The sequence below is a fragment of the Medicago sativa genome, chromosome 4 (assembly GCF_051527215.1).
Source record: "Medicago sativa cultivar Bolivia chromosome 4, Bolivia_mono, whole genome shotgun sequence".
Taxonomy (NCBI): domain Eukaryota; kingdom Viridiplantae; phylum Streptophyta; class Magnoliopsida; order Fabales; family Fabaceae; genus Medicago; species Medicago sativa.
The window spans coordinates 87,772,254-87,785,289 of NC_140752.1; the positions used below are offsets into that span (position 1 = coordinate 87,772,254).

Genomic DNA, 13,036 nt, shown 5'->3' on the forward strand with positions numbered 1-13,036 from the left:
TAGGGTGCAAAATCGCTCGTTTGAAACAATGGGGTGCAAAATCGCACAATTGGCAAAATATAGGGGGCAAAAGTGCAATTAAGCCTTAAATAAATTCAAAAAAAACGTTAGGGTTTGTACTATTCATTTTCTTCCTTCTCCTTCCATCCTGTTCTTCATGATCTTCATCATCAACAACACACCAACCCAGATTTTGGGACCAAAACGATACCAAATAAATACTTAAGGGACCAAAAGAACATTTAAGTTTTTTTTTTATCATCTTCTTCATCTTCATCAAAACTCATATTCATCAATTAAATCCAGAAAAAAAAAAACACAGAATGCTCATATTTGGAAGAGTTATGCATAATGCTCTAATCAAAACTCATATTTGGCTTAAACTCATATCAAAATAAAAAAAAACACATAATGCTCAAATCAAAACTCAAATTTGGCTTAAACTCATATCAAAATCAAAACTTTAGAAGAGTTATGCAGAATGCTCGAAAAACCCATCCTTCAAAAATTCGAAACAGGAGAAGAGTAAGGTTCTGCAGAATGAATTTGAAACAGGAAAAGAGTAAGATTATGCAGAATGAATTCGAAATGGATGAAAATTAAGGTTCAAAAATTTGAGTTTTGCGAGAAGAGATTGAGGTTGTAAACAGGAGAAGATTTGAGTTTGAGATTCAACAAAGGATTACTCAAAGAAGGAGGTTTAAGTTTGAGATTCAACACAGGACACATAAGAGGAAAAGATTGAAGGATATGCTATTTTTTAGTTTTTTTTGGGATTATTTTCTGTGTTTTTTTTTTCCTGGATTTAATTGATGAATATGAGTTTTGATGAAGATGAAGAAGATGATAAAAAAAAACTTAAATGTTCTTTTGGTCCCTTAAGTATTTATTTGGTATCGTTTTGGTCCCAAAATCTGGGTTTAGTTGATGAATGATGAAGGTCTGGGTTTAGTTGATGAATGATGAAGGTTTTGAGAAGGAAGAAGATGAATAGTACAAACCCTAACGTTTTTTTGAATTTATTTAACGGAAAGGACCAAAACAGGTAACGGAGATAAAGATAAAATACCAAAACAATCTTTTTTTTAGTTAAGGGACCAAAGCGATACCAAATAAATAGTTAAGGGACCAAAAACGCATTTAAGCCTATATATTAATACGAGACATATTTTTGTTGGTAATTTCCAAAGAGCCTACAAACCCATAAAATCTAACACCGTTAGATTAGATTGTACTGTTATAGTTACATTGTTTATATAAGGGGCATACAGAAGAAGATAAGACAGACAAGGTCGTTATCTAGTCACAAATTTGGTCTTATATATCCTTACAATGAAGCCAAAACAAAAACCAAATTCAAATATCAAAATTAACAAAAAAAACAGCAAACGAGTCACAGGACAGTAGACACAAAATTTACACTACATTACAACATACGGGTAAATTATTACATACGGGTAAATTAAAAGTGTAACCCTAATCATGAACCATGACCTACAAAAACAAAACACAGCTAATAAAAATGGTATATGATACCCTAATTAGCCCCACTCAAGCATACCCCAAACCCCTTTTCTTCCTAAACCAAACCCATAGTGCGGCAACATCATTCATCATTCTAAATTCTACCCGCGAGCGTATATAAAAAAACACAAGTAACGAGTCGTAATTCTCATTCTCATCATTGAATCAAAAGAGCGAAACCCTAAAACTATTTTTCGCTCTTCTTCCCTCTCGCCGCCACAATCACCATCATCATCATGGATCCCGAGTCAACTCAGCTACAACAATCCCAACTCGCGGCGATTCTCGGCGCCGATCCATCACCGTTTGAGACTCTGATCTCACACTTGATGTCTTCCACCAACGAAGAACGTTCTCAAGCCGAAGCTCTCTTCAACCTCTGCAAACAAACCGATCCAGACGCACTCGTTTTGAAGCTAGGTCATCTTCTTCATTCTTCACCTCATCAAGAAGCTCGTGCTATGTCCGCTATTCTTCTTCGGAAGCAACTCACGCGTGATGATTCATTCCTCTGGCCTCGTCTTTCGTCCAACACTCAAGCTTCTCTCAAATCGCTTCTGCTTTCGTCGATTCAATCCGAAAATGCTAAATCGATTTCGAAGAAGCTTTGTGATACAATCTCTGAACTCGCTTCGAGTATATTGCCGGATAACGGTTGGCCTGAATTGCTTCCGTTTATGTTTCAGTGCGTTTCGTCTGATTCGGCGAAATTACAAGAATCTGCGTTTTTGATTTTCGCTCAATTGTCGCAGTATATTGGTGATTCTCTCACGCCGCATATCAAACACCTTCATGATATTTTTCTTCAGTGTCTTACTAGCTCTGCTGTTAATCCTGATGTCAGAATTGCTGCTTTGAATGCTGTTATTAATTTTATTCAGTGTTTATCTGGTTCCGCCGATAGAGATAGGTTTCAGGATTTGTTACCGGCTATGATGACGACGTTGACGGAGGCGTTGAATTCAGGTCAAGAGGCGACTGCTCAAGAGGCGCTTGAGTTGCTTATTGAGCTTGCGGGGACTGAGCCTAGGTTTTTGAGGAGGCAGATTGTTGATGTTGTTGGTGCAATGCTTCAGATTGCGGAGGCCGAGTCTTTAGAGGAAGGGACTAGGCATTTGGCTATTGAGTTTGTGATTACTCTTGCTGAAGCTAGGGAGCGTGCTCCTGGTATGATGAGGAAGATGCCGCAGTTTATTAGTAGGTTGTTTGCTATTCTGATGAAGATGCTTTTGGATATTGAGGATGATCCCGCATGGCACACTGCGGATACTGAAGATGAGGATGCTGGTGAATCTAGCAACTATAGTGTTGGACAGGAGTGTTTGGATAGGTTATCAATATCTTTGGGAGGAAATACGATTGTTCCTGTTGCTTCTGAACAATTACCTGCGTATTTGGCTGCACCGGAGTGGCAAAAACGCCATGCTGCATTGATTGCGCTTGCTCAGATAGCCGAGGGAAGCTCAAAGGTAGTCAGGATGTTAGACTTTTTCCTTTTTGGTTATGTTGTTATGAGAGAAAGATGATTAAAATTTACTGCCGTTGCTTTATGCTTTTATTTATTTATTTATACATGTCTTATTTTGAAAGGTCATGATAAAAACTTTAGAGCAAGTGGTGGCTATGGTATTGAATTCCTTTCCTGATCAACATCCTCGTGTAAGGTGGGCAGCCATTAATGCAATTGGACAATTGTCTACTGATTTGGGTCCGGATTTGCAAGTTCAATATCATCAAGGGGTGATGCCAGCCCTAGCTGCTGCCATGGATGATTTCCAGAATCCCCGCGTACAGGTGAGCTTTCCTTTGGTTTAACTAGTTAGTTTTCTCGCAACTATTAAGGGTAAACTTGTTTAAGATTTTTTAAGAAAAAAGCTATTTTTTTTTATAAAAAAAATTTACTTTTGTCATTTTTAGTGTTTGTTTAGGATTTTTAGAGAAATGGTTTTATCAATTTAGGATTTTCAGCAAAGTGCTTTTTTGGAAAATCATTTTTCTAACACATAACTAATTAATTTTTTTTTTGAAAAGTTATTTTTTGGATAGTAAACAAAAAAAAAATAGCAAGCTATTTTTTTTTTTGTTTGTAAAATCTCTAAAAAAAAATCTCTAGATTTTTCAAACACAATCCATTTTTTAAGCTATTACAAACGCACCTTAAATTGAATTCTAATATGAAAATATGTGATTTTTTTGGAAGTGTGTAAGAGCTATGGTTTTGATAAAAATGCAAGCAATATTTTGTATAAAACTCACACATAGTAACAAAAAAGAAGTAATATCACTTAATTTGTATTTTGCATTGTAACAAAAAACAACAATAAAAGCAAATCAAATTATTAGATGCTTGTAATATTTTAGATATTACATCTAATGCAAATATAAACGAATGAGAAGTAGAAATTGAATATATATCTCAAGGAATACCTCAGATTTTTGTTGTCAACTTAAGGTCTAAAGAACGAGTGGGAAAACCAACAAAAGAATGACGAACCCAGCAACAAAAGCAGGAAATAACATGACGGGGGAATCCATGATGATGTTCATTATCGTCATCATCACCTTGACTGTAGTAGACTAAACCTTTTTCTTCAACGGATGAAAACTGGTACTTCTTAGTACGCAGACAACGTCCTTGATGGTTGATCCTGGAGTCAATGTTGCTGCTACGCGATTCAGAGAATCTTCCTTCACCCGATTCCAAGAATCGTCTAACAACACTTTGTGTCCTAGAATAACCGTCAAGGACATTGTCAATGTCCTTGAAATTATTATTAGTTTCCATCCGTTGGAGAAAAAGGCTTTGTCTATTGTCACAGTGATGACGACAATGATAAACATCATTGCAGGTTATCTGATTGCTGTTATTTCATTGCCTTTGTTGCTAGGTTTCTCATTATCTTCTTGGTTTTTCACTCGTTCTTTGGACCCTAAGTTGAAAGAAAAACCAATTGGTCTGTGTGTGTGTGTATCAAGGACTAGATTGGATTTTTGTTGTGAACTTAAAGGTTAAAAACGAGTGGGAAAACCTACAAGAGAATGGCAAACCCAACCACAAAAGGTGGAAATAACATGATGAGAGAATCTATGATGATGTTCATCATCATCACCTTGACTCTAGTAGACAAAACCTTTTTCTTCAATGGATGGTAACTGATACTTTAAAGGATGTCGTCGACAATGTCCTTGATGGTTGATCACGGAGTCAATTTTGCTGCTACGCGATTCATAGAATCTTCCTTCACATGATTCCAAGAATCGTCTAACAGCAGCATTGCTTCCTAGAGCAACCGTCAAGGACATTGTCGATGCCCTTGGAATTCTCAGTTTCCATCTGTTGAAGAAAAAAGCTTTGTCTTCTGTCACAGTGATGTTGACAATGATGAACATCATCACATATTATCTCATTGTTGTTGGGTTTCTCATTATCTTCTTGGTTTCTCACTCGTTCTTTGGACCCTAAGTTGAAAGAAAAACATATTGTTCTGTGTAAATATATTCTACTCCTCTTTTGTTTTAATTATATTTGTATTAGATGTAATATTACACTTTACATGTGTGCAATCATTTGATTATGATTCTATTTGATGTGACGCTATTTAAAACTGTTTTTATTTTTGTTTTCAATGCAAATACAAATTTCGTGATATTTAATCCTTTGTTTTGTTCTATTCTTTATGGTCAATCTTATTTTAAGTCTTCCATTTGTTAAGTCATTATTTATTAATTGAATAAACTGTGGTATGAATGCTTTCCTAATATTGTTCACACAGGCTCATGCTGCTTCAGCAGTGCTCAACTTCAGTGAGAATTGCACACCTGAAATTTTAACGCCATACTTGGATGGAATAGTTAGCAAATTGCTTGTACTTCTTCAGGTTAGTTTATGGAATATTATTTCCAATAGCAATGCTACTATCACTAGGGTCATTTTGCTGCATCATCGTATATGATTATTATTGTCGTTCACTTAAATTTGGATATTCTGTATTTCAGAATGGTAAACAAATGGTGCAAGAGGGAGCCTTGACTGCTTTGGCATCAGTTGCTGATTCATCTCAGGTATTTATATAAATCCTGTTCTTCAACATTTATATTTTCATTTAATTGGATTACTCATTTTACACTTTGATCTTCTTTAGGAACACTTCCAGAAATATTATGATGCTGTCATACCGTACCTGAAGGCTATATTGGTCAATGCAACTGACAAGTCTAACCGCATGCTTCGTGCTAAGTCTATGGAATGCATAAGTTTGGTTGGAATGGCTGTCGGAAAGGAGAAATTTAGGGCTGATGCTAAGCAGGTTGGTAGTTATTGTTTTTTTTTCCATATATTTCTGTCGAACTCCATTTGAACTTGATATTTTGCAATTGCAACTTAATGGGTCAAGAGTGGGTGGTTTGCTTTATATATCCACTTCTTCAACCACACTCCACCATTAAATTACTTCGTTCTTTCCTTAAATCAACTATATTTAAATGGAAAAGGGTTAATTTAGTTTATATGATGTGTTTAATATTTTGTTTTGGTAGGATCTTAGATCTTGGTTACAATCCTACATTTTGTGATCTTGCTATCACCTCCCGATCCTAGTTAATTATTTGGGTAGAATCTTAAAACTCTGCTTCTGATATTTCGTGTTGCAATCTTGCTATCACCTCCCGATCCTTGGTAATTATTTGGGTAGAATCTTACCATCCTAGTTTCAATCTAACATGCTGCGGTCTTGGTACCCTCTACTGATCTTTAGTCAGGATTGCGATCTAAACACTCAAACAAAGAATGCATTCTCTTTTCTGCGGAGATTCTCTCTCTCTCTCGCCCCCCCCCCCCCCCCCCCCCCCCCCCCCCCCCCCACACACCATCTGTAATATCTTTTATGATTTTAACTTTACCATCCTACATATCATGGTTCTTTACTAGGTCATGGAAGTTCTTATGTCCTTGCAAGGATCACAAATGGAGACAGATGATCCAACAACAAGTTACATGCTACAGGTATGCTTTATATATGACTTATAGCTTATACACAAATTGCCAATTGGACCATATGTTCAGTATTGACAGGTTTTATTTGTTACAGGCATGGGCTAGACTCTGCAAGTGTCTGGGGCAAGATTTTCTTCCTTATATGGAATTTGTCATGCCACCATTGCTTCAGTCTGCTTCACTTAAACCTGACGTTACCATCACATCTGCTGATTCAGACAATGATATAGATGATTCTGATGATGAAAGGTCTTGATTTTAACCATTTTCATAGATGTTCAAATTGCATGATGTATCCCTTTTATCACACACTTTTCTCTTCATTTTGATCTTATATGTTCGTTAGTAGTTTAAACATCAAGAGTTGAGACTTTTATTTTGTAGCTTAAGTGGTTCTGTTGTAGTGTTTGTTATCCAAATGGTTATATGCTCTTCACATTTCACATGCTTCACACATGGGCATAAACAAAATCCTTTTAACATTCTTTTTTGTACTCACTTATTATGCTTAAGCAATATAAATCTAAGTAAGTTTTATTTATTATAGTATGGAAACTATCACTCTCGGTGACAAAAGAATTGGAATCAAGACTAGTGTTCTGGAGGAAAAAGCTACAGCATGTAACATGCTTTGTTGTTATGCCGATGAGTTGAAAGAAGGATTCTTTCCATGGATTGATCAGGTTAGACTCTAGACCTTAGACCACTATCGAACGCTTTTGCATACTGAGTTTTGTTGAAGCATTATTTTACATTGATTTCCTCATCAATTATTTTATGATGCAGGTTGCAGGAACTTTGGTTCCACTCCTTAAATTTTATTTCCACGAGGAGGTTAGAAAAGCTGCCGTTTCAGGTATGAGAATGATCGTTTGTGTTTTGGTCAGCGATTTTCTCTTGCAGTGTTAATTAATGTACTGTATCTTGTTATCCTAACTGTTTCAATTATTATTTACAATATCTCTATAGCAATGCCGGAGCTATTACGATCTGCAAAGTTAGCCATTGAGAAAGGGCAATCTCAAGGTCGGGATGTGAGCTATTTGAAGTTTCTGACTGACAGTATCATCCCAGCTTTGGTGGAAGCATTGCATAAGGTGATTGTTATTCAAGTTCACCCCATTCTTAATGTTTGTCCATTCTTTGCTGTTTTATTGTGAAATTCATATGTTCTGGTTGTAATAATTTAATATTTCCGTCTTTTGTTTTGAGAGTATACACGTATTTTTAATATTCACTTAATTCAAAGCAAACTTTGCTGAGTGCAGAGTGCACTTTCTTAATAATTTGTTTCAGTTTAGGTATAAATTTGAGAAACCGGATCAATCTAGATGATATTTGTGCTGCACTTTGCCTGGATTGGATGAATCCCAAATTTGCATTTCTTTCTAAAATTCTCCCACTTCTGTTTGATTGCAGGAACCTGACACAGAAATTTGTGCAAGTATGTTGGATTCAGTAAATGAATGCTTACAGGTTCGGCTCACGAGTTAACTTGGTTATATCTGTCTATGTTTTTGCCTTATGCATTACCATTATTTATTTTTTAGAATTTAGATTGTTAAATATATGATGGCCTAGTTGTTGCTGTAATTCACAACTGAAGAGCCTCTTATAGAAAAACAGTCTACATTAGCCCCACTGGCACTGTTGTTACTTGATGTTACTACTGATGCTGTATGTGCTGGCTTTTTGATTGTCAGTTAGCATATGAAATCAGAATTTAACCGTTTGATTTCGCCCTGTTTTATGATTGTCTTGTTAGAGGATTTAAACAGTTTTTCAGCTGAGAATAGTCACAAACTTCCCCTATTTCACGGAACAACTCTGTCTTATTAATACTTGATGTTGGGTGCACTTCTCTTTGTACTTATTATTATGGATTTTGCAGTCTTGTTTATATTGAAAGAGATACGTTATGCCAGAATTTGATGTGCCTTCACTATCAAGGCGTCGAATTGTTGTGTACATCATTTTGCACCTCTGTTTTTTTACTACTGTTTTAATCTTAATAGTCAACTACTTATTTTTACGAGGCAAGGTGCTTCCCATGTACTCTCCATCTCTTTTTGTTCACTGCAATATTTCTCTCAATTTTAAGTGATGTGTATGATTTGTTGATATTATTGTTCACGTGAAGGTGCTTTTTGAAATGCTTGTTAACAGTATTAGCTCTCTTTGTTTGTCTGTCCTTCCTTTTTTTAGTACATAAATGTAAACCACTATTGGATGTTCTCTTATAATTGTTTTTGTTTTACAGATCTCCGGGATGCTTTTGGATGAAAAGCAGGTCAAGTCAATAGTTGAAGAGGTAAAACAGGTGATCACAGCCAGTTCAAGTAGAAAAAGAGAGAGAGCAGAGAGGGCCCAAGCTGAAGATTTTGATGCTGAAGAGGGGGAGCTGATTAAAGAGGAAAACGAGCAGGAGGAAGAAGTTTTTGACCAAGTTAGTATTTCTTTGTATTATAATTTAAACCTTCACATTTACTTGGCTGCTACCTTTGTTTGCTGGTCCTCCTTTTAAAATATTTGACACCTTTGTTTGCTTGGCTGCTATCAGGTGGGCGAGATATTGGGAACCTTGATCAAAACCTTCAAAGCATCCTTCTTGCCTTTCTTTGAAGAATTGTCATCTTATTTGACTCCTATGTGGGTATGTTCGTCCAGGAAGCTACCACATCTGTATTTAGTTTTTCTTATGATATTAGATTCTGTTTATTCACGTAAACGTCTTTCAGCCATTCCTATCCCTGAACCTGGACCTTCTTAAAGTTGTGGTGATTGCTCTGTTTGAGTCACATCCATGAAAATTGTAGTTTGCTTAAATGATGAATATTCAAACTTGCTTTGAGTTTTTAAAATTAGTGGTCGTTATGTGCAAATGTTGATAGAGCTTTATAAAATTCAAAGCGCATATTTGCATTTACTGCGTCTAACTTTTAGTGTAACTGCCCTGCTCTTAAGTATTTAGAGTTTTGAGTTTGATTCATAATTATAAATATGACAAAATCTGTATAAGTCAGTTTGTTCTTTCAATGAACATTTTCAGGATACAAAGCTCCTCTGATTTTCTGTCTGTTTTCTCGACTTCTATCACTTTCGAGCTTGTCGCCTTGTTCTTGATTTGTTCAGTGTTTTTAGATCTTCATTCTCCTGTGCATCTTAGACTGCATGATTTTCTTTTCTATTAACTCCAAAAATTTATAATCTTTTCTTCAAATGTGCATATGCTGAGCGACTTTTGTTGTGTTTCATTTTGCAAATTGACTGGTCTAATCTTACTTCGAGCAGATTTCCTACAGGATTTGAGCCTTTGGACTAATTTAATATTTTTTTCTTTCAAGAAGTAAAACATTTATTTCATTGTTTTGACTTTTAGTCTATTGTTTTGGATATAGGGAAGGGACAAGACTCCTGAAGAGAGAAGGATCGCAATTTGCATTTTTGATGATGTTGCAGAGCAGTGTCGTGAAGGAGCTATTAAGTAAGTACTTTGTGTTAGATTTCCACTTAAGCATGCAGTGATATTTATCAAGACAAGTTATCAATTTCATTATATTTCGTTGCCAATTGAGCAGGTATTATGATACGTATCTTCCATTCTTGTTGGAGGCATGTAATGATGAAACTCCAGATGTTAGACAGGTTAGCATTAGTCATTCTCTGTTGCTCTACATTGTAAATACCATTTTTATTGTTCAAGCTTTTCGATTGTTGATATTGGTATTTCTTCATATTTCTGCAGGCAGCGGTATACGGCCTCGGTGTTTGTGCTGAGTTTGGGGGTTCTGTGTTCAAACCTCTTGTTGGAGGTACTGCTTAACACACGAATGATCTTAAAACCAACCTTTTGTTATATTGAGTAACACATTTGTGACTTATGCAGAGGCTCTATCGAGGTTAAATGCTGTGATCCAACATCCTAATGCGCTTCATCCAGATAATGTAATGGCATATGACAATGCAGTTTCTGCTCTGGGAAAAATTTGCCAATTTCACCAGGACAGTATTGACTCTGCCCAGGTCTTTATTTATTTTCCCTGTTTTTCTTTTACCTGCTTTTATGGTTTTGTTCTTCAACCATGTTTAACAATACTAAGATATATTCTTTTTAACTGTTTGAGTTTCTTTTTAGGTATTTTTTTGTTAGGAAAACATTTGTTTATTTAATGTCTTTGCTAATCTCCTGCTGCATTTGCAGGTAGTTCCGGCATGGTTGAACTGTCTGCCCATTAAAGGTGATTTGATTGAGGCTAAAGTTGTTCACGATCAACTTTGTTCTATGGCGGAGAGGTTAACAGCTCAAATATCTTTTTAGTTTTTTTTGTCCTATTGCTCTGGTTCTAATTTTCCTTGTATATCTGCAGGTCCGACAGCTCTCTCTTAGGCCCAAACAATCAATACCTTCCCAAAATAGTAGCGGTATTTGCAGAGGTTAGTTTTTCATCATGAATTTGCTACATTGTAATCACCCTGCCTTTACCTAAATTAAGCTATCCAAAAAGTGAACAGATTTTTGTTTTTGATGAAAGGAAATTTAATAGGAAAACAAAGCTATACCCAGTGGAAGTATGATTGCTTACCGAAAAACAACAGGACAAAAATATAAGTGTACATGATTATTTTTGGCATATGGCTACAACAGTAGTAGGCCATAAAATTTTCTCATTCTATAGGCCATGTCAAGCGTTCAAAATTTTCCATTAATAGTTTGGCGACTGCCTAGAAAAGTGAGCATATATTTTATGCAGTATTTTTTCTTTGTAACATATTTTACGCGTATATTGCCTTTGTAAACATGTATATTTTGAATTTTTTTGGGAAAAATTGGAATCTAGTCAAAATATTATTGCCTTTATAAACATCAAAAAAAAAAAATCTAGTGGAGAAATCAGCATTGCTACTGTATCATTAACCAAGAATTAACAGCACAAACTCCTAACTTTTACAACTACAAATTGATTTTTGTTTATTGCCTCTGATGTTTATAAGCCTCTCTGTTCATAACGTTTATAAGCCTCTGATATTTATAAGCCTTTCTGTACAACTAGTTAATTAATTGACTTCACAATCCAGGTTTTTCTCGGATAATACATATTGGATTTGCTTAAAGCTATTTCTCTTTTTAATATAATTCTTTTTATGTTAACTAGGTTTTATGTGCTGGTAAAGACCTTGCAACAGAACAAACAGCTGGCCGAATGGTTAGTTTACTCAGACAGCTCCAGCAAACATTACCGCCTGCTACCCTTGCTTCCACCTGGTCATCTTTGCAGCCGCAACAACAGCTTGCTTTACAATCCATCCTTTCTTCATAGTTTGCATAGTTTGCTGTTTGCAATTCATCGTTTCTCCATAGCATCTGGGTTGGCAGTTGGTGTCTCGCACTTTTTGGGGAACAAGCTTTTTCCAGTTTGGTGGTCTCTATATTTGTTACCCATTCTTTTTGCCATAAGATGGTTTCCATCATTCATTCTTGCATATGGTGTTTTTATAGCAGCATGGCTTCAGTTTTGAGAATGCAGAGTCAATTGTGAATGTGTATATTGAGTGTTCATGGTGCGATTGAGTCCAAAAGGAGGTTAGACAGTTGTTGCATCGGAGCTTCACGTGCTATTCCTCTTTTTATTTTGTTCTTGCCGTATTGCGTGAGAAAATAGGGTTGTCTGTGGGGCAATTCGTGCAGTTTTGGCCTGTTGTATTGTTTTTTTTTTTTCCTTTTTTTTTTCTTTCCCTTTCTGATATCAGATTTTGAAAGTGTATCATATGAATTACCGATGCTATTTATCAAGTTTGCTGACATTTTATTTATCCAAGTAATAATTTGTCGTCGATCAACAGTGTGTCCACTTATATTCCTGAATCTGTGACTTCCGTAGTGTATATGGATCGTGCTCGGTTAATTCTGATGTTTATTTGGATATTGGCCGAGTAGGTAATTTATTTTTAGAGTGAATATTGTGTTTATTGAAGATAAATATTTAGTTTTTGAGCGTGTTTGGTGTATTAGAACTACCTTTTATAATCATTGTCTATATTTACTACAACTATTTTTTATGAGACAATATTTACTTCAATATTTAAACCAGGGATTTACTATATCAACAGCACTAGGGATTATCAACTATAGTCCTATAGGAAACTATTATTTCATCTCACAAATGCAACTGATAATCGTTGTCTTATCAACAAAAGTTTTACAATACATCAACGTTAGAACTATCTTTAATAATCAACAATAATCTTTTACACAAATGATTATAAGTTTTGTTGATGACACATTTACTCTATCAACGTTAGAACTACCTTTTATAAGCATTGTCTCCTTTATAATAATTATTTAATTTAAGGATTGTATTCCATCGACCTTAAAAATTTAGTCCACAATACATCAATGTTAGAACTACCTTTCATGCCTTATTTCATTTTGGAGGTAGTATAGAACTTTTGTTGATGAGACAACGATTATAAGTTGGTTTTTTCTAGATTACCCTCTCTTGTTTAGAGGGTATTTACCCC

At 35.4% G+C, this 13,036-nt stretch overlaps 1 protein-coding gene across 1 annotated transcript; it reads left to right on the forward strand.

Moving 5' to 3' along the window:
• The first annotated feature begins 1,549 nt into the window (after positions 1 to 1,549).
• Positions 1,550 to 12,355, forward strand: EMB2734 (ARM repeat superfamily protein). The gene is made up of 20 exons (XM_085705110.1): positions 1,550 to 2,993; positions 3,115 to 3,318; positions 5,298 to 5,402; positions 5,521 to 5,586; positions 5,667 to 5,831; positions 6,452 to 6,526; positions 6,612 to 6,766; positions 7,065 to 7,200; positions 7,304 to 7,373; positions 7,487 to 7,614; positions 7,937 to 7,993; positions 8,778 to 8,963; positions 9,078 to 9,170; positions 9,916 to 10,001; positions 10,096 to 10,162; positions 10,263 to 10,329; positions 10,404 to 10,540; positions 10,719 to 10,810; positions 10,885 to 10,951; positions 11,671 to 12,355. The coding sequence occupies exons 1-20, from the start codon at positions 1,761 to 1,763 to the stop codon at positions 11,833 to 11,835; spliced, it is 3,354 nt and encodes a 1,117-aa protein (XP_085561236.1). The 5' UTR covers positions 1,550 to 1,760; the 3' UTR covers positions 11,836 to 12,355.
• The last annotated feature ends 681 nt before the right edge of the window (positions 12,356 to 13,036 follow it).

Coding starts and splice junctions, on each gene's coding strand:
- EMB2734 (XM_085705110.1), top strand. CDS start 1,761: ATGGATCCCGAGTCAACTCAGCTACAACAATCCCAACTCGCGGCGATT. Junction 3,319..5,297: donor TCCAGAATCCCCGCGTACAG/GTGAGCTTTCCT, acceptor TTGTTCACACAG/GCTCATGCTGCTTCAGCAGT. Junction 10,330..10,403: donor GTTCAAACCTCTTGTTGGAG/GTACTGCTTAAC, acceptor TGACTTATGCAG/AGGCTCTATCGAGGTTAAAT.